The sequence below is a fragment of the Neomonachus schauinslandi genome, chromosome 12 (assembly GCF_002201575.2).
Source record: "Neomonachus schauinslandi chromosome 12, ASM220157v2, whole genome shotgun sequence".
Classification (NCBI taxonomy): domain Eukaryota; kingdom Metazoa; phylum Chordata; class Mammalia; order Carnivora; family Phocidae; genus Neomonachus; species Neomonachus schauinslandi.
In genome coordinates this window covers 13,993,106-14,020,338 of record NC_058414.1, presented here as the reverse complement: position 1 = coordinate 14,020,338, position 27,233 = coordinate 13,993,106, and the positions used below count along the sequence as shown (strand labels likewise).

The 27,233-nt window shown below is 41.9% G+C and overlaps 1 protein-coding gene across 1 annotated transcript in view; it reads left to right on the top strand.

Moving 5' to 3' along the window:
• LOC123326401 (POU domain, class 6, transcription factor 2-like) overlaps positions 1–25,337 on the top strand; it is a 177,101-nt gene extending 151,764 nt beyond the window's left edge. Inside the window, exon 4 of the mRNA XM_044920213.1 lies at positions 25,174–25,337. Within this exon, the coding sequence (XP_044776148.1) occupies positions 25,174–25,337 (164 nt within the window). The remainder of the gene's footprint in view (positions 1–25,173) is intronic.
• The last annotated feature ends 1,896 nt before the right edge of the window (positions 25,338–27,233 follow it).

The following is a 27,233-nucleotide window of genomic DNA, read 5'->3' as shown; positions in this document are numbered from 1 at the left end:
CAAAGACTTTATTGAAAACTTGATCTATAATTTTATTTTATATTTTAAAGATTTTATTTTTTATTATTTATTTATTTGAGAGAGAGTGAGTAAGAGAGAGAGAGAGCACAAGCAGGAGAAGGGGCAGGCAGAGGGAGACCGAGAAGCAGACTCCCCACTGAGCAGGGAGCCCGATGCGGGGCTCGATCCCAGGACCCCGAGATCATGACCTGAGCCGAAGGCAGATCCTTCACCGACTGAGCCACCCAGGTGTCCCTATAATTGTATTTTTAAAAACTAGACTATCTAGCCACTGCCTCTGTATGTAATACATATGTGTGTACATGTGTGTTCCTTAGCAAATGTGCTGTATTTTTTGCTGGTGTAAAATGTTCCCATATGTGCCAATTTTGTCATGACAAATATTTGACCACATGCGATTTCATGCCTTAGAAATATATCTGCATTTTAGGAGGAAAATAGGATGCCTCAGGTCTCTTGCCAGATTTTAATGTAAAATTAATTCTTTTTAAAAAATACTTTTAAAAACACAACATTTTTCTAATGTACATTAAGGATGTTGGAGAAGTTCACTAAAGCATATGCTCTGAGCTTTCAGGAGCAATCTGTAGTCAGGCATTTTAAATGAAAATTGATTTGTGATTTACATGGTCAGTGGAAAGAAAATTAACTTATGGAAGGTTGTAATGAAATATTAGACAAGTAAAAAAGTAGATGGTGATCTAGTGGAACTAAAAGTCCCATCTGGAAGAATTCTGTGACATTTTTACATTTATCTGTGTTCTGCATGAGTTGTAATGTTAGTGGTAATTTTATGGGACTGAACTGAAATGAAAAGGGTGTTATCACAGATTGCCTACAATATAGGATTGTGTTCAGTGGAGAGTCCTGTATCCTTTTCTCCATTTTCCTATAATATGACTCATTGCACTTTTTTCAGCTACTGTTGTTGAATGCATTCAGCCTTTTACTTGAGGTTATTAAAGAAGAACATCAAACGCTCACAAATACAATCTAACCACACATTTCAAAGCAGCCTTGCAACTTCCGCTTAGTTCTGCATTGTCTAGGTCATGTCCAGGAAAGAACCTCCAAGATGTACACAAAAGAAGCAAGGACACTGAATGTGAAGCTTTCACCTTACACTGGGTATTTGGGGGGGGGGGGGGGGTGAGGGGCGGATTCAAAACTCCAATTAACACCTCACCAAAACCGAGAGCTTGTTAGCAGAATGGGAAATTCATACCTTCCTAGAAATGAATCATTCAGAAATTGTCCATTTCCTCCTTTTCTCTTCCAATTTTGTAAAAACAATCCCTGTTGTTTCTGTGGTCAGAGAAGTATGTTCTGGTACAAAAAGGTGAAGACTCTTTTCTTTTTCTGTTGGGTAGGAAACATCCATCAGATTTCAGTATTAATAAGTGGATATAAATTTTAAAAGGGAGAATACCTAGTGGGTTTAAGTCCATATGCTAATCTTTTTTTGTCCTTGCATTTACTCTATTTGACAGATGGCCATAACTTTTTGAAAGTATACAGTTTCTGGATTACTGTAACTTAAACATTTGATATCATTTAAATACGTTGACCCTGTACTAAAGCATAAGCCATGAAATTATTTGCCTTAGAATTTCAAAATCCAATTTTCTTTCCTTTCATCTCTTGCTCCAGGAACCACAGCTGAATGTAGGTAGAACTTCTACAAATTCTAAAGATTAAGGTCTTTGGCTAAATTGGTGCCTATTTTTACTGTATTTAAATAAATCCACTACATGTGGGGAATCTTACTTTTAGGATTGGCAGTTTGGATTGTCCTCTGTTATTTTAAATTATTTTCATCCAGTATTTTTCATTTGTGAAGTTTCTCACTTTTTCCCTCGCTGTTTTCTCAATAAGAAAACAGCTAGTTATTTCAGTAGATTAAACTGGACCATCCTCATTTCAACCAGAGTGGCAACCTTCTATCCCTGTAACTAGAGTGGTGGCACTCACGCAGGGTTGCCGCTTGGAATCACCCAGAAGCCTTGCAGAAAATGTCAATGTCTAGGTCCCATTGAAAGGTTCTGATTTAGTGGGTCCAGGGTCAGTGATGACATTGGTACCTTTTAAAAACTCCCTAGCAGAGCTTAATGCACAGCCAGCATTCAGCCTACAGTCTGTAAGAACAGGCCCTAGGGAAACTCCTTGTGAGGTTACTCTATTACAGGTGTGGGGCAAGAGGAGGGAGCTGGATTCCCTTGCTTTACCCAGGGACACAGCTCCACCTCTTCCCTCTGCATGCAGTTCTTATGGTCCAGGAATCATTATGTGACCCACAATATTTGGATTGTACATTTTGACCTAAATATACATACAGTCAGATTCTAAGAGACCTCTGCATTATTTATTTAATTGCATTTTCAATCGTATGCTCAAAATACACTTTGAATCTGGTCTTGTTTTGTTTTTTTGATGACTTAAATGGAGATTTCTGTTCTGATTTAAAATAAAAGAGTAAAAAACTTATGACTTCCTCCTGAGAGCTAGCTTGAAGTGTCTGTTTTGCAGAGCATGGCCCATAGTTTCCATTCTTCTTGCTTGTTTTTTTTTGTTTTTTTGTTTTTTTGAAGATTTTATTTATTTGAGAGAGAGAATGAGAGAGAGACAGCATGAGAGGGAGGAGGGTCAGAGGGAGAAGCAGACTCCCCGCTGAGCAGGGAGCCTGATGCGGGACTCGATCCCGGGACTCCAGGATCATGACCTGAGCCGAAGGCAGTCGCTTAACCAACTGAGCCACCCAGGCGCCCTCTTCTTGCTTGGTTTTTAGTTGTTTCCTTCAAGTGGAAAGCAAACAGCCCCCCCCCCTCCGAAATGTCCTCCAACGTCAGAATCCAAGACCGTAGCTGTGGGTGCTGACGTAGCATTTAAACAGCCATTTGACATTCGTCCTCCTGTCATTTCTACAGCGCATTTGGTTCATAACATTTCTAGGGGAAAGGCCACAGATCTGTCACCAGCAGTGTTTGTGGCACTCAGAAAATAAAATGGGGTGGTTAATGATAGCTGGGGCAGCCCGAGTAATCACAGGATGCTGCCGAGGTCAATATTCCGTATCGGCTTTCCGTCCGTCCATCCGAAACAATATACTGGAGTAAATGCAATCAGTAAGTGGTTGCAAATGAATCTTTTAGGGACATCAGCATTACAGAAACAAGAGATTCAAGAGGAGATGCTAAGTGGATCTTTGGGTTTGTAATTGCAGCCCTGGGAATCATTACCCTAATTAATAGCTGTTAAACCTGGGACCCTGGCTGCTGGGCACATGCATGAGTTTGCCATCGCGGTCCTGGGAGGGTCTTTGGGCTCTGCCAAAAGTGTCAGTGAGGTAAACAGACCCTGGGGAAGGCCTCCTGGCCCCCATCTTTTTCTAACCACAAGAACATCCCTGGTGATCAGATAGCTCTCTTATCGCAGACCACAAAGTGGTGAGTGGTAGCCGCGGAATAGGGTGAGGCCCTCAGTTCCTGTGTGGGAAAGAGAGACTTGGATGTTCGCTGCTTCTGGGGGATTGGTCGCTCTGGAGGGAAGACAGCAACCCTCTTGACATTTGCCTGTGAACCTATAAAGAACTCGAAAGACAGAACACAGGAGGGCTTTTGTTTGGGACCCCCCAGGCCTACTTCAGTGCACCATCTTTAAGAGATGAAAACCAACTCTTGTCTAGGCCAAACCGTGAACCAGGCCAAGTTTGTTTCTGCGCCCTCCATTTTCCTTTGCTCTCTTCAGTGATGCTCATTTTTTTTTCTCCCCTCCTCACCCTCCTTCTACTGTCCAGGCTGGTAGGTGCTTCTGCCTTCTCTTCTGGGCCAAACCAAACCTCCTCTTAGAAAATGTTCCAATGAACTTGCACATTTGAGGTATAATTTCCCAATAATGCTTCCAGAAATACTTAGAAGACAGCAAAATCACAAGCCAGGCATCAGTCACCTGGGTTTGGGAATTATTTTGGAAGAGGGAAAAAAAAAACCCAACTTTGCCTTATATCCTCATCCTGTGGCCTGACTGACTTCACTAAGGAGATATTAGATATTGAGGACCTGCTATAATCATTGATTTATTGAATTACTCACTGTGTAAGCTGATATACGTAAGACATATGAAGACCTGCTGCTAATCAAAGTTTTCTCCACAACGATCCAAATACTATCTACACAAAAGATGTCATCCTCATCCACACTTTCCAAGTGTATGTGTTAGGGAAGCAGGTGGGTGTTATTCTAAGAGCTGTGTTTTGTCTCTATTTACCTTGCAATCTTTGCCCTAAGCAGCCCGTGTGATCCTGGACATGGTGAGGGAAGGGGGGAGTTAATGCAAACATTGTGAGGATGTTAATGACGGTGTTCCGATTCAGATCCGATTCACATTTATTGAGCATATGCTAAATGCTAAGTGTTGTCAAAACTCATCTCGCTTCCCTCCCACAGACACTCTGTGAGTGGGCATTATTCTCCTCACTGTGCACAGTAGTTAACTGAGGAACAGATATGCTTCAGGGATTTTCCCACAACAATACAACTAGGAAGCAGCCCCATCTAAGTTTGAACTTGAAGTCTCTGACCACTCCTCCCTTGCTCCTTCCACTGTAATGCTACCGTGACTTGGGGAGTCTTTACCTGCCATTGGTTTGGAAGATTTAAAATGGCTCCCACAAGCTCTATAAAAAGTTCAAGATGGCATGGTTGGATTGCATAATCCCAGTATGCTGAGCTAGCAGTAGGTGCTCAGTAAAACAATGAATTGAATTGATTAACTGGAGCAACCTCATACCTCTTAATACAGCATTTCTTCTTCCCACAGCAATGGAAGAATTTCTAAGTCAATCCAGAAAGGGAGGAAATTCTTAGGGGTCCAACAGAAGTATCTGAACTGATTCAAATAATTTCTGCCATTCTGAAAATAAATAAGCAAAGGAAGAATGTCAGTCAGTACTGGTCAGTATTCTTAATGTGGCTTTTTGTGCGTATCTGATGAATATTATTGCTAAAATTTTATTTTATTTATTTTATTTCTTTTTAAAGATTTTATTTATTTATTTGACAGAGAGCGAGACAGTGAGAGCAGGAACACAAGCAGGGGGAGTGGGAGAGGGAGAAGCAGGCTTCCTGCTGAGCAGGGAGCCTGATGCGGGGCTTGATCCCAGGACCTTGGGACCATGACCTGAGCCAAAGGCAGATGCTTAACAACTGAGCCACCCAGTCGCCCCTAATGCTGAAATTTTAGAATGAGAATTCAAACCTCCCCACAATAGGTCAGTGTGCTAATAGAGTAGGAAGATGCTAAATGAAGGATTAAAGCAAGGGTCCTCTACTGAGAGAGATCCCCTAACCCCTAGCAGGAGACATTTGGCAATTTCTGGAACCAGTTTTGTTATCACTGAGGGTGGGGCATCCAGAGGGTAGAGACCAAGGATGTTGCTCAACATCCTATAATGCCCAGAACAGCCCCCACAAGGAAGAATTATCGGACCCAAAATATCAATTGTGCTAAGATTGAGAAACCCTGAGTTAGAGAATTAATTTTAGAGGGGAAAAAAAATGACAAAGGGTAAAGAAATGTGATTGAATTTATGATCTCAAAGTGAAAGTGTGTTCTGGCTAAAATTTGAGATAAGAAAAGAGTCTTAATATTGTTAGTTTGATTGAAAAATTATTTCAGTATCTTTCATAGTTTAATGGGATTAGCCTCATAAGAAATTTCAATCAGTCAAATTCCTGGAAAACAGCCATGATAAGAAGTAGTATGTTTGCCCACCTGCCATATGCCAGGCATTTACTTCATGCTTTACAAACATCTTATTGAACACTCACAACTCTATGAAATGTGTAGAATTTTACCCTTTTATATATGATGAAATTTTGGCTTGTGAGAGATGGAGTGGTATAGCAGAGATATTTAGTCCTGTGTCCACCAAACCTTCTTTCCTTTTCCTCCTGGACCATATTTTCCACCCTTTCTTGCACTTAGGAGGGCTCTGTGACTGATCCTGGCAAAAGGAATAGGTGAAGTGAGATAGCTTCCAGGACTGGCTCCTAAAACTCTCTCCCATGTAATCCCTTGCGTGATCTCTCTTCCCTCAGCTGCTGGCCAGATACAGAGGATCCGCAGAAGACTCCAGGGGTCCTGGGGAATGGCCTGGATCCTGAATGACTGTGTGGAGCAGAGCTCCCCCTCCCCCTCAGGGGACCTTAATGTGACAGAGAAAAAAACTTCTATTGCATGTAGCCATTAAGAAACTGGGATTGTTTCTCGAAGCAATTGATGTGCCCTGATTAATACAAGTAGCTATTAAGTAAGCTGGAATTTGAACCTGTGTTTTTCAGTTCCCAAAGCCCCCGTTCATGTCTACTACATTATGCCACAAATAAATGATTATTAACCTTTTCAAGACAAGTACAAATTATTCTCAAGCAACAGATAGAGAAAGATGTCTGTAATTTTCTCTGTGCTTCTTCTGTATAGAAAAGTCAAAGTATATAGCTATCACTGAAATTTTCTCATTATGACAATTTCATAAATTGATACAAATATAGCCATGGAGTGTATAAATATTCAACAATTTTAGAAGCAGATAAAAATGTATGATTTTATGATTACCATATGAATAAACACTGTTAACATGTTCCTCAGATGTTAACTAGATGCCTACAAGTTCCACTTTTCAAGCACAAAATGCAGGTAAATAGATTACAAAGATTTCAGAAAAAAACATGGAGAGAAGAGAAAAAAGGTTTCTAGACTAGAAGAACCAAGTGCTGCTTACCAGTTCCTATTCCAAATCAAATTAAAATGCTGAGACTCTTGATGAATGGTAGAGGCCATCAGGTAGGAAGACAAACCCTGCATTTCCAAACTGAGGAACCAAGAAGAGAGTCTCTAAGACTCTGACCATGGTCGCCAGGTTGAGAACTCCTAAACAGAAAAGATGCAATTTCATAAGAATATGTATAGCTTCCTCCAGCATATAGGAGGTACTCAAATACCTATCGAATGAATCTGAATAGTAGTCTATTATTATAATTCTAAGATCTAAACACAATAAACCCATACTCATTTTGTTGGTAGGTTTCCTTTCACTTCTTGCTACCAATGATTTCACTGAACTCAACATATCGAGCAAATACTGTTGCAGCAGCGATCATTTTATGTTGCCATGATATGCTAAAATCAGAAGCAGGTACAGTTCATGCCATTTGCCTGAAATGAAATATGTGCTAAAAAGGGAGGAAACTTCTAGTGTGGCATCAATTTCCATGGCATTAATCTGAGGACTCGCCCAGGAAATGAAGTTTTGTGCTCTCTCGGGAACAGCTACAAATTTTCTTGACTCTTGCATGTAAATATTTTCATTCTTTGGGGGACGATTTTTTGGTCTTTAAGCTTTGAAGCTTATTGGCAACAATATTTTAGCTTATTGTGGATCACACTGTACCTCACTGTACGTTTAAGATGTTTTCTTACAAATGATTTGCTATTGATTCACTCATTCATTTATGCATCCAACATTTTATTAACTACCCCATGCTGTGCTCAGGAGATACCAGTTACCCAGCACCTCACCCAATTCTCACTGTTGTGATATTCTAACACAAATAAGACAGAGCTCGTAGTTTAGCAGGAAAAGTAGACATATAAACAGGCAATTTACAAAATAATTTAATAGAATATGGAGATAGGGACACCTGGGTGACTCAGTCGGTTAAGCCTCCGACTCTTGATTTAGGCTCATGTCGTGCTCTCAGGGTTGAGGGATTGGGCCCTGCATTGGGCTCCTTGCCGAGCATGGAGCCTGCTCAAGATTCTCTCTCTCCCTCTCCCTCTGCCCCCCCCAAAACTCATGGGCACATGCGCATGCACGCACATGTTCTCTCTTTCTCTCTCTCTCTCTCTCAAAACAAACAAACAAACAAACAAGACTGTGGAGACAAAATGAGAACTAAATAAATGGTGGTCTCCTCTGTCTTACCCAAAATGTATTCATGTTAAGCGGTATCCAATCTCAATTAGCATTCAGTTTTTCTCAAAATTATCATTAACGCTCTTCCTCAGTTGCCAATATTGTCAGCAATGTAATAATTATTTTTAGAAATCTGTGACTGCAAAGCTTCTCGTGCTATTTGTTCTCATTCTCGGGGGTTGTAGGGAGGGTCTGTCCCAAGGATGATCCTTGCCCTTCCCTGATTACATGGAGACAAAAGCGTGTCCAGGGGTTGGATGATGAGCTGGGTTATAGGCTGAGGACCTGGGGCTCTTTGTTCCTTGCTGCGCCCCCTCCATGTGACCGCACTATGAAAGCCAGTGGCCAGGGTTCTGCAAACATGAGTCAATCCCCCAGAAGAAAGAGGACAAGTGAGTATCACCCCACACAATATGGTCACATTACTGAACCTCCTGATGACTCATTTTCTCCTTCATAGCTGGGTCTTGAAAAAACACATAAAAGCCCGTAACTTTAATTATATCAATCCATCTGCTCAGTTGTCCCCCTCTTGTGTTTTCCTGGCTCCCAGTTGTGAAATAAGGGCATGTGGATATTTCCTCGGAGACTTTTCATTAAATGGTATTCAGCACAGAGAAAGGCAGTGTTGAATCTTTAATGTTCCACTATCCATATAATGTGGGCCTCCTGTCCTGCTTGTTTGGGTATAAATTTTATGGAAACTGCATCTTTCAGGTATGCTAAGCATACAGCGCCATGGGAGCTCCACCCTGTGGAAAGTAATCCAAGGATGTTGAAATTTCTGTTGGACAAAACACATGCCTCCCTTTTAATGATGAAATTGGTTCGCTCAAATATCAAATAGTATGGTACTCTCAGGATTCCTCATGATTAAAATTAAATTATTGAGGGAGGAAAGAGTCTGAATGGGAATAATTTTGTGGGCCTCTCATCAGTGAGCACTGTGCTCACTGTGTTCCAATGAAGGCCCCTCATCTCGTAGAACACAGTGTAAATGGCACCCCCTGCTGTTGTGCAATGCTATAGCCCCAGTCCTCCGAAGCCTTTGCCTCTAGGAGTTTTGATGTGCAGAAGATTCATTTCCATCCGTTATTGGATTTAGTGATATTTTCAGGTGAACACAAAATGCAGCAACGTTGCTGTGTGTTCATCTCTGGGAAGGAAGCCAACAGTAAAGGAATGAGATCACAGTGTGATGCTTTGGAAACTCTTTTCTTTGTGTTCTGGCTTGTCTATTGGCTGCCTCATACACAACCTCTCTCTCGATGCAAAACATCTTTGGTTGCAATCCACTCACCGCTTTTTCGCATGAGCAAAACTACTACTTAATTGAGACTTATCAAGAAATTTGTTCTCTACTAATGTCAATTTTCTTGCCAACACATTGCATTTTCTATGCATCATTAATGCCATTGGGCCCATCTATTTCTGTTACACAGCATTTTTTTCCAGAGTTAAAACTATCCAGATAAGGCATCCGCCAACAAAATAACTTTTTTTTTTTTTTTTTGCCAGACTGCTAAGTGAATATAAACTGTCTTGCGCATTACTCCCTGGGCTTGGCTTTCTTGCTGTGTTCAGAAACCTATCCTTTCATGCTAATCCAACAAAAACATCTATCTTCCTTTTTTTAGTTCCTGCATTTCTGATGCCTTGTAGATCCCTACTCTGCTCTCTTTTTGATGTTACACTCTATACCACCAAGGTGGTGATTCTGGTTCAACCTCTCACATTCTATGATTGCTACCCTTACCTTCCTAATTAATATTATACCACCTTTCCCTTTCCTCACTGTATACATACCTACTGCTCACATGCTCACCTCTCTTAGCAGCCTACCTTTATCCAACCCGGATCTATAGCCACTCGTTTTTATAAAAGATAAAGGTAGCGACAAAAGCAGTGTAATAGATGTATCTAAGCAGATCAGTAATAAAAATAGCTCCCAAGTATCAGGTACTATGCGCACGACTTTCCACCTATTATCTCATTTATACACATCATGATTTGCGAGGTAGTTATTGTCATCTTAGTTGTTTAAGGTCACACAGTAAGTGGTGGTGCTGAGATTCAAAACCAAGGTCTCGGGGCGCCTGGCTGGCTCAGTTGATAGAGCATGCAACTCTTGATCTCGGGGTCGTGAGTTTGAGCTCCATGTTGGGCACAGACGTTACTTAAACACACACACACACACACACAACAAAGACTCCCTGCCTTAACCACTTTGCCGCACTGCCCTTCCTCCTTCCAGTTCTCTGGGTTTTCTCCCCCAGGAGTCAACGGTTTCAGCCTGTCTCCTCTTGGAGGTCTTCGGTGTTGACAAGACCTCAGTCTAGATCAGATTAGCTTTAGCCCTTTATTCCCCTTGCATTGTCTCCACTGAGCTTTTTAACATACAGGGAGCCCTTTCTTAGAATAGCTGTCACCTGGGTCTATTGTAATTTATACCTATTGACACTATGCTGCAGGTAATTCACCCTTGCAAACTGTCACTTTGCACTGTCACCAGAAGTAGCTAGCAAAGGGAAATTGTATGCATGGTGCCTATCAACAGAGGGCCTTGGTATCCCCTGATGCAGCCGACCTTACGTGGGGAAAGATGAGCCTGTACCTCTTGGATCACCAATAAGAGCATCCTTTGACGACTTGGGAGCCAGAAGAGGGGATTAACTCCTGAGATATGATCACTATTGAAATGAAATACTGGACAGGAGCATCTGCATTTTCTGGAACTTCCCTCAATAGATCTTTTACCCAGGCAAATGTGGTGACTGTACTGACCATTTCCTTTTGCGCGCTCAAAGATTTTATCCGATGCTTTATCGGAGAACCACAGAGCTTTTGTTAAGTGGGAGAGACTTTAGAAATTACTTGTCCCCACCTTCTGTTTAGCAAGTTAAGAAATCGAGGTGCAGAAAGACTAAGGGATTCACTCAAGGTTAAACATGGTGAAGACTCCTCAGATATAACTAAAGTGTCTCTCTCTCCCTCAAATTAATACCATGGCAGTCACATACATTTCCATACCCCTTACTTTTCTCTGCTTCAGTGGTGCCTATGATAAAAATAATTTATAAATTCAGTAATAGTGGAAACTTATTTCCACCTTCAGATGGCATTTGCATTTCCCCCCTCATTCCTGTGGTTTGAAACAATTAAAGCATCAGCCCTGACCAATATGCAGCTGAATTTGAAATTTACTGTATGATGCTTCTGCTTTTCATTTTTTACCATTTCACACCTTGTCCGCATCTTGAGCAAGCTTGTAAGTTTCCAGCGCATCTATTTCTTGTGATGATATATTGTCCTGGTGGAAAATTTCATTTACTGGCTGTGCCCTTTGCTGAACCTGTTGCTAGTCAGGGAACATGATAAGCGTATAAGTAGCATGCTACTTCATTTATCATACATCGTTTTAGACACTCAAATATCTCATATACAATTCTGCATTCTGCACCCAGGGGAAGTACCCAACTCACAGGGAAAAAAAAAAAAAAAAGATCTTCAAATAAATTGTCGGTTTATGATGTATAAATGTATCCTCTTAATAAAAATTAATCATAGTTTATACTAAATCTGTAAGTACCCTTTATTTATTTTTTTTATAACCCTGCTAACCACATGCTATCAAACACTCATAGAAAGGATCTGGCTTTTGTGATTTGGTCTATAAGAAAAAGTTGGAAGATACAAAAATGCTATTTTCAATAATTGAATTACACTGTGAAATAAATCGGGATGTCGGGAATCTCCACAGTGCTTTAAGGGTTCTGGGGAGCTGCCCTTCTCACCAGGGGAAGTGTTACAATATTTTCCTTTTGTTACCTTACTGTGAATGTTGCCATAAGTCAGAACCAACATGTTGAGAAGTTTGAATTAAGCTGGAGAAAGAAGGTAGGCATCTGTGAAGGGAGAGCAAGAAAAACAAATCAGAGAGGGAGACAAACCGTAAGAGACTCTTAACTACAGAAAACAAACTGAGGGTTGCTGGAGGGGAGGTGCGTGGGGGGATGGGGTAACTGGGGGATGGGCATAAGAAGGGCACATGATATAATGAGCACTGGGTGTTATATGCAACTGATGAATCACCGAACTCTACCTCTGAAACTAGTAACACACTATATATTAATTAATGAATTTAAATACAATACAATAAAAAACAACAACAAAAGGAAAACAACAACAACAACAACAACAAAACCAAAGCTCAAGCGTCTCCCTTTGAGAGTCTTTTTTTTAAAGGATGATTTTCTGAGGCGGCTCCAGGAGGTCAGGCCTACCTAATTTCAGTGACTTTTCATATATTGATTTCTGCTCTTCCCCGCCTGTCATTACCGTGTTTTACTAGCACCCGTGTTTTACGCGGAGCATAAAAAAATCTACATTCTGTCAGAATGGGGCCCTTGGAATTTTGAAAGTGAAACTTGATTTACATTAAACACGGCTTAGACTAATTAGGGCCTTTCTCAAAGGAATTGTGGCCATGAAATACAGCTCACAATTACACAGTTGCTTGTCTCCCTGTTCTTTAGTCTAGGAACGAGCTTGGCTGAATGGAACCCAGGCGGACAGATGAGGGTTACGGGCGCTTATTTAAAGATGTAAAAATCTACTCTGGAAAAAAAAAATTATGAAAAGTATGCAATAGTTTAGGAAGATAGAGGATTTTCCTAGAGTTTTAGAAGTGCTCGAATAAAAACAGTTGGAAGCAAAAGAAAAAAAAATAATAAAAAAAAAGATGTAAATATAGACAGAGGCCCCAGCATTCTTATTTACATAGGACCACTGTTCTTCAGTGGGTTTCAACCTGACACTCTTATTTGCATCTAAATACGGCTCAGCCCAGTCTGCCTGGCAGGAGGTGCTCACATAAAAGGGGAGATGCCTCTCCACTGAAAACTCACTTATTGTTTTATATATATAAAAAAAAACAACGTCCCTGTCTGGAACACAGAATTAGGACACAGAATTTAAATGGAACATCCCTTCTGGCCACTGAGAAAACACCTTGACTAGATAGAAGGCAACAAGCCACTTGGTTTTCTCCCTTCCTTGTGTTAACAAAACTGTCCCCAGTCCTTGTTTCTTCCTGCTCTTTGGATCGCAAAGTCTTTGAGATGCTAACGAAAGCTATGGATCTTCTCCATAGAAAAATGCACGCACCGGGGACACGCAGAGGTCTGCATATAATACAGAGGCTCTGAGCTTCAGCTGAGGATCCCTGAATGCAGGGGGAGGAGCATTGCATTCAGATCACTAGCCGCAGACTGGGACAGGTGATTTGGCCTCTCAGAACTCAGTTGGGGCATCTGTGAAATGGGCACGGAGGTGGTATTCGCCTGAGTGGGTTGTTGTGGAGAGGAAACAAGACAATATGTGTACAAGGACAGGCTCCACCTGGCACGTGGTACTGTTCCATCTGTGCCTGTTCGCTTGCCTTCCTTAACCGGGAAGCAGAGTCGGCCAGCGCAGAGCAGGGCGGGGCCCGCTGATCCCTCACCCGCGTTTCTAAATAAAGCTTTATTGGCACACAGCCACGCCTATTTGTTTACAGATTGTCTGCGGCTGCTTTCGGGTATAATGTCAGAGCTGAGGGGTTGTAATAAAGATTACATGGCTCGCAAAACCGGAAGTATCTACTATTTGGGCTCTTTACAGAAAAAGTTCTCTGGAGTTATTATTATTATTTTTTTAAGATTTTATTTATTTATTTGAGAGAGAGAGAATGAGAGACAGAGAGCATGAGAGGGAGGAGGGTCAGAGGGAGAAGCAGACTCCCTGCCCAGCAGGGAGCCCGATGCGGGACTCGATCCCGGGACTCCAGGATCATGACCTGAGCCGAAGGCAGTCGCTTAACCAACTGAGCCACCCAGGCGCCCTCTCTGGAGTTATTAGATGCTCTGGATGTTGGCAGTTGGTGGCAGGAAGGTCCGATAGTTAAGACTCTGGCTCCAAATTGGAACGGACTGAAATGTGCATCGAGAGGGAAATGGATGAGTACATCATGAGACACTGGTACAGAGACATGGAACACAGCAATGAAAAGGATGAACTAGTGCTACACACAGAGACATGGGTCCGGCAGAGGGGGCTAGGTGTAAAGGAGCACATTCAGTTCTGCGACCTTTCATAAAGTTCTAGAACGTGCAAAACTAATTCATGGTGATACAAGTCAGAGTCATGGAGGAAAGGGAGGTCCCTGGAAAGGGGTGCAAGGGAAACCTTCTGCTAAATACCTTGATCACGTAGCTCAGGACGGTAGTGGGTAGTGAGGTAGGCAAGGCTTTGTTGAGCTGTATGTTTAGAGTTAGTGCACTTCCCGTACTTGGTATGTTGTATCTGAATGCAATGAGACTAAAGAGGCAGGCGACCGGAGAGCGATAAAGCAGAGAGGGGAGAATGCTCTGAGCGCAGGCTGTCGGGTCTGAATCCTGACTGCCCGCCCCCCCCAGTTATGGAACTTGAGGCAACCTCAATTTCCTCTACTGTGAAATGGCCAAATAGTTGTATAGCCCTAAATATCCTCATCTGCAATTCCAAAATCCCAAACATCTCTGAAAAGCAAAAGTGTTTTCATAATTCACGTAGCAGCAAAACTGAGCTGAACTAGTATCAGGATATTTGGAGTTCTTACAATCCTGCTTAGTATGAAGAGTAACATTGATGTGTTTGATTATGGAATCCTGCCCTAGATCATATGAGGCTGTTAAGTGATGTATAGTGCGTCTTTTCCATAATAACTTTTTAAACTATAAAAAATTCTGAATTCTAAAACGTCTGCCACAAGGGTTTCATGTAAGGGATTGTGGGCTTATAGCTGCTTCATGGAGTTTAGGAGAATGAAATAAAGTAACACCTAAGGAGCACCATGCAAACACCCAACAAAAAATAATAATATTAATTGTGGTCTCTGCTCCCATTCCAGGAACGCTTGTAACTGTTGTTTTCCATAGAGCTAGTTGATACCAGCTGTGAAAACCATCATGATCCCAATCTCCAGTGCCCATAGCCTATAAACTTTCCTTGGAGCAAGCTTGATGGGAGAGAGGTAGAAAGCTCATAGAGGGGCAAAGCCCTGAATTATCACCAGGAAAACTTCACAAATGGGACTCTCTTAAGAGAGGCTGTTTTCCACCACATCTGAAAGTGGCGACTTCTTCCACTAAGACAGAAATTCCTAAGTGTCCTTGAACAGGGTAGGAGGGTTTCTCTGAAAGACTAGGCAAGGGGTTTTATCTAGTGCTGATTCCGCCTGAGTTTTAACACCACACCATTTCCAGCAATCCTGCTGTGCTGTGTGTATTTGAAGCATTCCACTGAAAGGGCTCCACGGTCCCTGACATCTCTGCTTGCTCGGGTAGTGAGCTGGGAAATTCCCCCAAGTCAGAACAAGGGAAAGAAAAGTTCCCCAGAGAAGCAAATTGCAGAAATGATCCCACACAAAGATTGTCAGGATGTACCTAGAAGTAATCAAAAGAAGAGGCCCCTGCTTTAGCGGAAAGGGTACTGAAGTATTTGGCTCTGGGGACCAAATCCCGCTCTGGCTTCTAACACTACCAGCTGGGCAGTGTTGGACGAGCCACTTAAACTCTTTGTGCCCCAGCTTCCTCACTTGTGAATCGAAGGGATCTTGTAGATTGAAATGAATTTCTCACATTTTCCCAGTTCTGTGAATTTCCGATGGTCTCAATTTTGGAAGGCCAGAAACCAGTTCCTACCAATCACTTCAAAATCCTACATATGACATGACTTAAGGATCGACAGATGTGAGGAAGCTTGCAAAACAGTTGTTTGAAAACATGACTTTGCTTTGTGTACTGTGGCATCCCCAGTATCTAAAACAGTGTGTGGCACAAAATAGGTGCTCAAAAAGTATTGTTGAATGAATGAATGAACGGTTATTTTCATGCTAGATCTGTATTGAGGCGGCAATAGTTTCTTTGATAGAGACTAATGACGTTTATGTTATTTCATGACTCTTGTAAATAACGGGTAAGATACTTTCAGCCATATGGAAGATTACATGTAATAAGAATTAGAGAGGTAGATAGCATCTGTACTGGCTCAGTCAGGGCTCAAGAGGCTCACCAGAGACCCAGTGTTCTTCCACGTTGTACTCCACTGTCTTTGGCATATTAGCTTTCTCGCAGCTGACTCACCTGTTGTTGCAAAATAGTTGTAGCGTTTCCAGGTGTCCCCGTTTCCAGAAGATTCCAGCCAACTTTGTCTCATTTCTTATTGACCAGAATTAGGTCACATGCCCACCCTTAATCCATCACTGGCAAGAGGTCTGGGACCCCTGCTGTCTTAGATAATTTAGGAGGGATGGTTATCCTCCTGAAACAAAAACAGGATGGTCTTACACAGAAGGAAGCAAAGGAATTGGTTTACATAGGAAAAGATTGATCATAGTGATCAACCAATAGTGATCACCTTTGTATTAAATACCTGTTTAATAAATATCTGATCAATAAATAAAATAATAAATGAACAAAAGGGAAACCAATGGCATCAAGATAAAAAACAAACAAACAAAAAACCAAATGAGTGATCCAAAGAATAAATGCCAAATGAATTTTCTGGAGATGTCACTGGGGGTTGGTGTGAGCAGGAAGAGACCGCTGAGATCATAGCATATAGCCTGAACTTGGATGGTTTGGTATGGCTCAAGGGCTGGTGAAGTCATTTTATTTGTCGGGACCATTTGATCCAACGTAGGGAAGTAGAAACACTTAAAACGTGTTATGACGAGGAGGACAGACTGAAGAGAGGAAGATTCAGGTGGGGGACAATAACTAAGGATCAATCTGGAAGAGTAGATTTTAACCCTCGGCCCACTGGAATAGCCTTTATTCTATTGGTAATGGGAAAGAACTGGTTTTTGGTTAAGTTTATTGAGCTGTACTTTACGTAAAGTAAAATTCACCCTTTCTAGTATATATTCCACAAATTTTGACAAATGCATCCAGCCAGTGTAACTACTACCACAGTCAAGGTAGAGAATAGTTTTCAGAACTTTCCTTCATGTCCATTTGTAATTAACTCCTCCCTGGCCCCCAGCCCCTGGCAACTACTGCTCTGTTTTCTGTCCCAATAATTTTGACGTTTTCTGCATGTCATATGTGGTCTTTTGAGTGTGGCTCCTTCCACTTAGTACATACCTCTGAGATTCATCCATGCTGTGTATAGCAGTGGTTCCTTTTTATTTGAATGGGATTTTATTATATGGATATACCACAGTTTGGGTACCCATTTACCAGTTGAAAGGTATTTGGATGGTTTCTCATTTCCTGGCAATTATAAATAAAGCCACTACATTTGCATACAAGTTTTTCTAGGAACATAAGTGTTCATTTCTCTTCGGTAAATATTTAGGAATGAGACCACTGGGTCATATGGCAAGTATATATTTCACTGTATAAGAAACTGCTAAATTATCTTCTAAAGTGGCTTTACCATTTTATAATCCCCATCAGCATTGTGTGAGGGACCCAATTACTCCACATCTTTATAGCGTTTGGAATGGTCAATTTGGGTTTATTTATTTTTTTCTTTTTTCAGTTTAGCTATTGACGGGTGTCTAGTGAGGTCTCACTGTGGCCTTAATTTTCATTTCTCTAAAGGCTAGGAATATTGAGCACATTTTCATGTGCTTCTTCGCCTTCCATTTATTTTCCTTGGTAAAGTGTCTAATGAGACGGTTTTAATTTGTTTTTCTTTTTGTATCATGACATGATAAAAGCAAAGCTTTAGAAAGTTGAGTCTGGGTCTGGAACAAGGGTGTTTGGTGAGGCAAAGATCGGATAGAGGCTACGACACAAGCCAGGTAGGAGGCCATGAGATGGGCAGTATATCTCTAGCTGGTATATTTGTCCTAACAAACAGACATGAACATGAAAGCACCTGGCACTGGGCCTGCCAGCATAGTGAAAACAATGATTTCTACCATTTTATGATGCCCCAGACACATGTAGGCACACATATACCCTTTATAGGTATGAACTTATTTAGTCTTCACATCACACTGTGGGGTTCTAGTTCTCTCCCCTGTTTTGTATCTGGGGAAACTGAGGTACGGAGAGCAAAATCACTCACTTAGGGTCATATAGCTAGTAAGTGGCTGCTGGGGGATTTGAATGCTGGTAATCTGTCTCTGCCCACCACACAATACTGCCCTCCTAGGAGCACCTCCATTAATAGTTGGTGAATTAGGGTGCCTGGGTGGCTCAGTTGGTTAAGCAACTGCCTTCGCTCAGGTCATGATCCTGGAGTCCCGGGATCGAGTCCCGCATCAGGCTCCCTGCTCTGCGGGGAGCCTGCTTCTCCCTCTGACCCTCCCCCTCTCATGCTCTCTCTATCTCATTCTCTCTCTCAAATAAATAAATAGGGCGCCTGGGTGGCTCAGTTGGTGAAGCGACTGCCTTCGGCTCAGGTCATGATCCTGGAGTCCCGGGATCGAGTCCCGCATCGGGCTCCCTGCTCAGCGAGGAGTCTGCTTCTCCCTCTGATCCTCCTCCCTCTCATGCTCTTTGTCTCCCATTCTCTCTCTCAGATAAATAAATAAAAAATCTTTAAAAAAAAATAGTTGGTGAATTAACCAAATTAATAAACGATAGGAAATCATCAGTCATCCCTACTGAGAATCAACACTGGTCTGACAAAGACATCAAATGTAACTCTTCTCGACAATGTACAGCACATACACCATATTGTTTGGACAATAATAATGATGATGTTCTTTCTTATTTGTCCAACTGGATCAAGACCGGGGTCCCCAAACTTGGCAGACTGTAGGGTTCTTTATCAATTTTTGGTGATTCTGTCTCAAATTCCTTCTTCTGCTGACAGAAAGGAGACATACCTGCCCCGCTTCATCCCCTCCACACTTAGCCAGTGCATATTTGAGCTGTTTCCTCACTCTCTCCACGCCATGTTTCCATGGAAGACCAACATCACTCTTTGGAGCACTTATGCCCTTCAAGGGCATGGCAGCACCCATCTCTGAAACCACTTCTATGGAGCCGGAAGGATAAGGGAAAACAAGCAAAAAAACACAACAAAAAGCCCTTTTATCCTTTCTCATTTCTTGGCTCAGCTATAGGAGAGTTATTTCGCTGAGTTCCCCAAGAAGAGATAAGAGGTGCTAATTTTAGTATCAATAATTTAGTCTAGGGACCTGGGCAGTTTGTGCTACTAGATCAAAATGGATACATTTTTAGAGATTGTATATTGCAAGAGTGTGAAAAGCCCAGCTTTGTCAGGATAGTACATTAATCCCCAGAAATGAAGTCCCTGGAATCTATCTGATTTGTCTCTCAGTCAGTCAGGAAATTGAGAATTTGCTTTTTTTTTTTTTAACTGCGAAACTTCTTTGAAACAGGTACATGATACTGTGCTCTAGCAAAGATTGCTCTGTGGACAGCGAAGGGGTAGGAGGTTGTGTGGGAGTGTCAGACCTATTTGGGGGGCCAGAAAGTTTTCAGGCCATTGACAACTCAGGACTAACAATGCTGGTCTTCAATTTCTTAAAACAAGATGCTTGTTGAGAAAGGAAATTTTTTAATCAAAATGTTAACAACATTTGATAGATTTCCATTAATTGACTTAACCTTTCCTAAGTAAGATTTCCAGAGGAAGTAGAAAAACAAAACCCTCTAAAACCTAAATAAAAACAATTTTGTGGTGAGATTTTATAATAAATCTTGACTGCTATCTTTAAATTGTGCTGTCTTTTTTTTTTCTTTTTTTTTATTCTTATGTTAATCCCCATACATTACATCATTAGTTTTAGATGTAGTGTTCCATGATTCATTGTTTGTGCATAACACCCAGTGCTCCATGCAGAATGTGCCCTCCTCAATACCCACCACCAGGCTAACCCATCCTCCCACCCCCCTCCCCTCTAGAACCCTCAGTTTGTTTTTCAGAGTCCATCGTCTCTCATGGTTCGTCTACCCCTCCCGATTTCCCCTGCTTCATTCTTCCCCTCCTGCTACCTTCTTCTTCTTTTTTTTTTTCTTAACATATATTGCATTATTTGTTTCAGAGGTACAGATCTGAGATTCAACAGTCTTACACAATTCACAGCGCTCACCATAGCACATACCCTCCCCAATGTCTCTCACCCAGCCACCCCATCCCTCCCACCCCACCCCCCACTCCAGCAACCCTCAGTTTGTTTCCTGCGATTAAGAATTCCTCATATCAGTGAGGTCATATGATACATGTCTTTCTCTGTTTGACTTATTTCGCTCAACATAATACCCTCCAGTTCCATCCACGTCGTTGCAAATGGCAAGATCTCATTCCTTTTGATGGCTGCATAATATTCCATTGTATATATATACCACCTCTTCTTTATCCATTCATCTGTCGATGGACATCTTGGCTCTTTCCACAGTTTGGCTATTGTGGACATTGCTGCTATAAACATCGGGGTGCACGTACCCTTTCAGATCCCTACTTTTGTATCTTTGGGGTAAATACCCAGTAGTGCAATTGCTGGATCATATGGTAGCTCTGTTTTCAACTTTTTGAGGAACCTCCATACCGTTTTCCAGAGTGGCTGCACCAGCTTGCATTCCCACCAACAGTGTAGGAGGGTTCCCCTTTCTCCGCATCCCCGCCAACATCTGTCGTTTCCTGACTTGTTAATTTTAGCCATTCTGACTGGTGTGAGGTGGTATCTCATTGAGGTTTTGATTTGGATTTCCCTGATGCCGAGCGATATTGAGCACTTTTTCATGTGTCTGTTGGCCATTTGGATGTCTTCTTTGGGAAAATGTCTGTTCATGTCTTCTGCCCATTTCTTGATTGGATTCTTTGTTCTTTGGGTATTGAGTTTGATGAGTTCTTTATAGATTTTGGATACTAGCCCTTTATCTGATATGTCATTTGCAAATATCTTCTCCCATTCTGTAGGTTGTCTGTTGGTTTTGTTGACTGTTTCCTTTGCTTTGCAAAAGCTTTTTATCCTGATGAAGTCCCAATAGTTCATTTTTGCCCTTGCTTCCCTTGCCTTTGGCGATGTTTCTAGGAAGAAGTTGCTTCTGCTGAGGTCGAAGAGGTTGCTGCCTGTGTTCTCCTTTAGGATTTTGATGGACTCCTGTCTCACATTGAGGTCTTTCAACCATTTGGAGTCTATTTTTGTGTGTGGTGTAAGGAAATGGTCCAGTTTCATTCTTCTGCATGTGGCTATCCAATTTGCCCAACACCATTTATTGAAGAGACTGTCTTTTTTCCATTGGACATTCTTTCCTGCTTTGTCAAAGATGAGTTGACCATAGAGTTGAGGGACCATTTCTGGGCTCTCTATTCTGTTCCGTTGATCTATGTGTCTGTTTTTGTGCCAGTACCATGCTGTCTTGATGATGACAGCTTTGTAATAGAGCTGGAAGTCCGGAATTGTGATGCCGCCGGCTTTGCTTTTCTTTTTCAGCATTCCTCTGGCTATGCGGGGTCTTTTCTGGTTCCATACAAATTTTAGGATGATTTGTTCCATTTCTTTGAAAAAAGTGGATGGTATTTTGATGGGGATTGCATTGAATGTGTAGATTGCTCTAGGTAGCATCGACATCTTCACAATATTTGTTCTTCCAATCCATGAGCATGGAACGTTTTTCCATTTCTTTGTGCCTTCCTCAATTTCTTTCATGAGTATTTTATAGTTTTCTGAGTACAGATCCTTTGTCTCTTTGGTTAGATTTATTCCTAGGTATCTTATGGTTTTGGGTGCAATTGTAAATGGGATCGACTCCTTAATTTCTCTTTCTTCTGTCTTGTTGTTGGTGTATAGGAATGCCACTGATTTCTGTGCATTGATTTTATATCCTGCCACTTGACTGAATTCCTGTATGAGTTCTAGCAGTTTTGGGGTGGAGTCTTTGGGGTTTTCCACATAAAGTATCATATCATCTGCAAAGAGTGAGAGTTTGACTTCTTCTTCGCTGATTTGGATGCCTTTGATTTCTTTTTGTTGTCTGATTGCTGTGGCTAGGACTTCCAATACTATGTTGAATAGCAGTGGTGATAGTGGACATCCCTGCCGCATTCCTGACCTTAGGGGGAAAGCTCTCAGTTTTTCCCCATTGAGAATGATATTCGCTGTAGGTTTTTCGTAGATGGCTTTTATGATATTGAGGTATGTACCCTCTATGCCTATACTCTGAAGAGTTTTGATCAAGAAAGGATGCTGTACTTTGTCAAAAGCTTTCTCTGCATCTATTGAGAGGATCATATGATTCTTGTTCTTTCTTTTGTTAATGTATTGTATCACATTGATTGATTTGCGGAAATTGTGCTGTGTCTTTCTAAGGCATAGTCATATTTAAAATTGCTTCTAAAGGGAAGACAGAAAACAATATCTTACCCCTCAGTATATGCCCGTACTATGAAAAATCCCACACATACACATTTGGTTAACTGTGGGAAGTCTGATTTAGGGGCAAGAACTGGGTTTTGGTACTACCCCACTCACTGCCTATGAGCCACGATGAATTTCCTTCTCTGAGACCAAATTTCTTCATCAGTAAAGTAACATAAGAATATTTATACTTGGGCGCCTGGGTGGCTCAGTTGGTTAAGCGACTGCCTTCGGCTCAGGTCATGATCCTGGAGTCCCGGGATCGAGTCCCGCATCGGGCTCCCTGTTCAGCAGGGAGTCTGCTTCTCCCTCTGACCCTCCCCCCTCTCATGCTCTCTCTATCTCATTCTCTCTCTCAAATAAATAAATAAAATCTTTAAAAAAAAAAATAAAAATAAAAAAAAAAAAAAAAAAAAAAAGAATATTTATACTTAGGGTTGTTGTGAGGATTAATTACATTAGTGTGTGTGAACCTTGAACACAGTAGTCACTGATTTACTCATAATGATTTACTCATGGTTTATTTTTCCTAAAATTTTAATATTATGAAATCCCAAAGAATCCCATAAACACTAATCATCCATTCTGTACGCACACACACACACACACACACACACACACATTTCAGACAAGCTGTATAGGGTTAATATAAGAAAGATCATAGCCTAAGATTATCTATCATGTGAAGACCCCAAATCCAAGCCAGGTATTTATTTTTTTTTAAGATTTTATTTGAGAGAGAGAGAGAGAGAGAGCATGAGCAGGGGGAGAGGGAGAGGGAGAAGCAGACACCCCGCTGAGCAGGGAGCCCAATGCAGGGCTCGATCCCAGGACCCTGAGATCATGACCTGAGCTGAAGGCAGATGCTTAACCGACTGAGCCACCCAGGCACCCCCAAACCAGGTGTTTAAAATCATGATTCCCATTTATACTTACCATGAACAGAATCACCATCTCCAGCTCAGAGGATTGATATCTGCCATCAGTTCTTCCTCAGTATTACTTTACAGCTGTCCTCGCACCGAAATGATTCTTCCATTGTAGACAATTTGGTTATCAAAATGCTTTAATGAGCCAGGAGTCAGTAGCAGCCACAAAAACTCCAAATAGCCTTTAATATTTCCAAAGAAATATTGGGAATCTCTGAACGTCACAGCAGCTCATGAGGAAAAAAAAAAAGGTGTCCTGAAGATGTCCAATTTCTATAACCTTGCAGGTATTTCATAGAAATAATGTGGGGCTTAGATAATGAATCACTGAAATTAGAATTTTGTTGAGTGAATTACTATCAAGCAAAGCTAAAGTCTACTTTGGTTCTATAAGTCATGGAAATAAATATCTTTAAAGGGTAAGCTTGCTTGGGGGAAAATATCTGACCCTCCTTTAAGATCTTGAGCTGAAGATAATATCAAAATTAATTTATTCAAAAGCAAGCAGACAGCTTCATAAAACTTGATCCATGTAGAATTTTCATGAGGACTGCCCAGTTCTCCTCTAGTTTTAGATTCTGAAAGGTGTAAATGATGTGTGATTCTCTACCCCTCCACTTCTGCACCAAATCATCAAGGTCTCCCCATTCTGTTTGTTATTCAGACCCACTGGGAAAATATTAGCAAAGTCATGAGCCCCATATAATGCCTCAGGAGCAGTATCTACCAATTTGAAAGAAAATTTTTCTTTATCACTTGGTTTTTGATCAACTTTTCACCTCTCCCTTAAACCTATTAGCAAGAGACTGCTGTCTCTGCCACAAGTCTGGCAGTCTCTTAACTCTACATGCTGAGTCAGATTGAACATGAATGCAAGCCTCTATCTAAGGAAGAGCTTAGTTTTTGCAGGAAATCATGTTGTCAATACCAGTAAAAATCCTCGGTTGTCTCCAGTGTAACATAAGGGACTGTCCGTGGCACCAGCTAGATTTTCAGTACAGGGCACTGATGGCGAAAGAATCCTTACAAACCAGGAGGAGGACCAAATGATTTGACCAAGCTTGCCTGATGGTCTTTGTTGCTCCCTTCACCACCATTTCCAACCCTTTTCTACCAACATGGTGAAGGGGACAAAGATGGCATTTGGAGATAAGAGGTGGGGATACAGAGGAGGAACTTCAATATGATGCCTGTTTCAGCTTCTTCCCTTTCCCCCCTGATGTTTCAGGGAACTGCGTATTCCTGAGTCTTGGGTAACTGCTAAGAAAGAAAGAAACAAGATTTTGACATGATTGAAACTGAACCCAAGGCTTTTTTTGCCACTTGATATCACCACCCTTCAAAAATTGTCTCATTGGATGGCTGTTGGTCAACCTTTAGAAACACAATCAATGAAATCATGTTTTCCTTCCATCAGAGAATATGTACTGAGTCCCTTCTATGTCCAGACATGAGGTAGACACTGACACCATAATAGGGGACCCAGAAAAGACTGGTGCCCCAGGGACCTTCTACTAAAGGGCAGTCATTTAGCCAAAGAAGTGAATGGTCAGCATAGTACCTATCGGTAGTATGAAGAGGGAAAACACTCAGGATAGAGAAAACAGGGGGTGTGTAATTTAGATGAAAACAATTCAGGTTTACCACCTCCTGAAAGTGACATGTAGGGAACATTTGGCATTGTGATGGAGTGGTTAAGCCAGGCTGGCTGGTATTGGGTCTTAATTCCAGTCCTAGTTATTTGACCTTGGGTAAGTTACTTAACCTATCTGACCCTTGGTTCCTTCATAAAATTGGGATGGCAAAATAACCTATTTATCTGATGAAATTGCTGGGATGATTCTCTGAGAAAGGCTAATTTTTATAAGTGGTTTAATAAATATCAGCTATCATCATCATCATCATCATCATCATTGGTGTTTTTGCCAGTAGTAATAGTAGTCGCAAGCTGAGACCCGGAGAATCTCATGCATCAGGACAGTCTTTGTCACTCAGTTTTTCTATAGCCATTTGTTCCATGGATGTTTCTAGCCAGAAAGAGAGAGATTGAAAGTGGTCTTTCTGTTCAGTTTTGAGACACATTCCAGCTCACCCCAGATCCAGAATGGCTTTTTTTTTTTGAGCCAGGAGTCACTTTGATTGAGGAACAAGTTAAAGAACAAACATTTCTTCACTGCCTGCTAGTTGTCCACGTTCTGTGTCAGGCATCCCCTCATTGAGCATTAGGATTTCATTCATAGCCATTGTTGAACAGGGGTTATTATTTCTTCTGTACAGATGGAGAAATGGAAGCTCACAGAAGCTCAAGATGCTTGCTTAGTGTCACACAGCTAATAAATGACTGAGAGGGGTTTAGACTGAGGCTATCCGACCTCAAGTCCAATGCCCTGTCTTCTCTCATGTGGTCATGCATGCATCGGTCTGTTCACTAACATACCAGGTACTCATTAACACCTACTTAATGACCAGCCTCATTCCCAGAAGAGACCATGAAGGTATTTCAGAAATCACCCACTTCCCTGGGCTACCATTGGCTTCAACCGAAATCAAGAGGTTCCAGACTTTCAGGTTAAAGGTCACTTCTGACACAACATTCCAGGGCATCTAGTAGGTGGTTTCCCTGTCAGAGCATGGAAGTCCTCTGCAATTTTCTGAGCATCCCTAGATCTTTTTATTTTCCACTGCTATTTCTGGGTAGAGGTCAGATATTTCCTCAAAGTCTGAGATAGATCATTTTCCTAAGAGATTATAAACTACATATAATCCCTTAGCATGTGTCACAGGTGGAAGCCTCAGAATATACTAAAAATTAAAGGTAAGATGTGGTGTGCTGATTCTGATAGATCTCACAGTAAGTGTGCTCTTTCTGAGGACAAAAGGCACAGTGGCATTACCACTCCGGGGGAAGTGGCCATGTTGACTTACTAAGATACTGTCGACATTTCAAGTGCCAGCAAGATGTTTAACAGGATATGGGATGAAATAGTTCTGGCCAATGAACTCACTTTGGGACTAAGCTTCAGCAAAGGGAAATGGGATCTTCCCGGTTAAAAATAAAAGAGTCCTGAGGAAACAGTCCTTACCAGGGAGCCAATAGAAACGTATTTCAAAATGGCGACATGCGTTCAGGAAAGCTCACAGGATGAAAGATCATCCATGCTGCTTCTCTTGGCTTTCCTGTCCTCAGCCAATCACAGACCTCCAGCGAGAGGATGCTCCCAGGCCTGCCAGGGGTCTGTGCCTCCCTGCTGCTACATGGCGGCCCGGGGATCATGGAAATCCTTCCCGAACTGACTGTTTTAAGCCCCAAAGAGCCTCCTCCATGCGCGTGTGGGTAAAATTTTTGGTTTTTGGTGGATCAATTTTGTGAAATGCATTCAGAGTGTATGTTGCATCCACATTTTTAATCCTTATCATCAGAATAACCCGTGTGCTTCCACCTGTTTTCAGCAATGCTGTTGTTTATTTTTTGGAAGGCAGACATAAAGCAGCCTTCTTCATACCTCCCGTTCATTTAGAGGCTGAACTCACTTGCCTTAGCAGCCGCGGTGAGTCATGGGTCACGTGGTGAAAGAGATAGGCGAGCTTCGTCAGTCACCACGCAGGGGGCTCTCCTGTCCCGCACTGAGCGGACTGTCCAGCTTGCTGGAGGGTTTTCAGAGATGGGAAACAATAGCCTTTCCCACCCTCCCCTGGGACAAGAACGCATAAGCACGGTTTTTCATGGCTCACCAACAAGGAGCTCTCTCCTGCCACAGTTTAACCTCCAGATCCTCGTTACCATGACTCACTGTGGTCCATGATTTTTCTACCTGGGTCTCCGGGTGCCGGTCACTGCACCTCCCCGCGCCCACCCCTCTGACACGGGGCGGGGTGGGGTGGGGGGGCTCCCGTGTAGCTGTAAAAACTTCATCACAAAAGGGCTTGGAGAATAGAAAAATCTCAT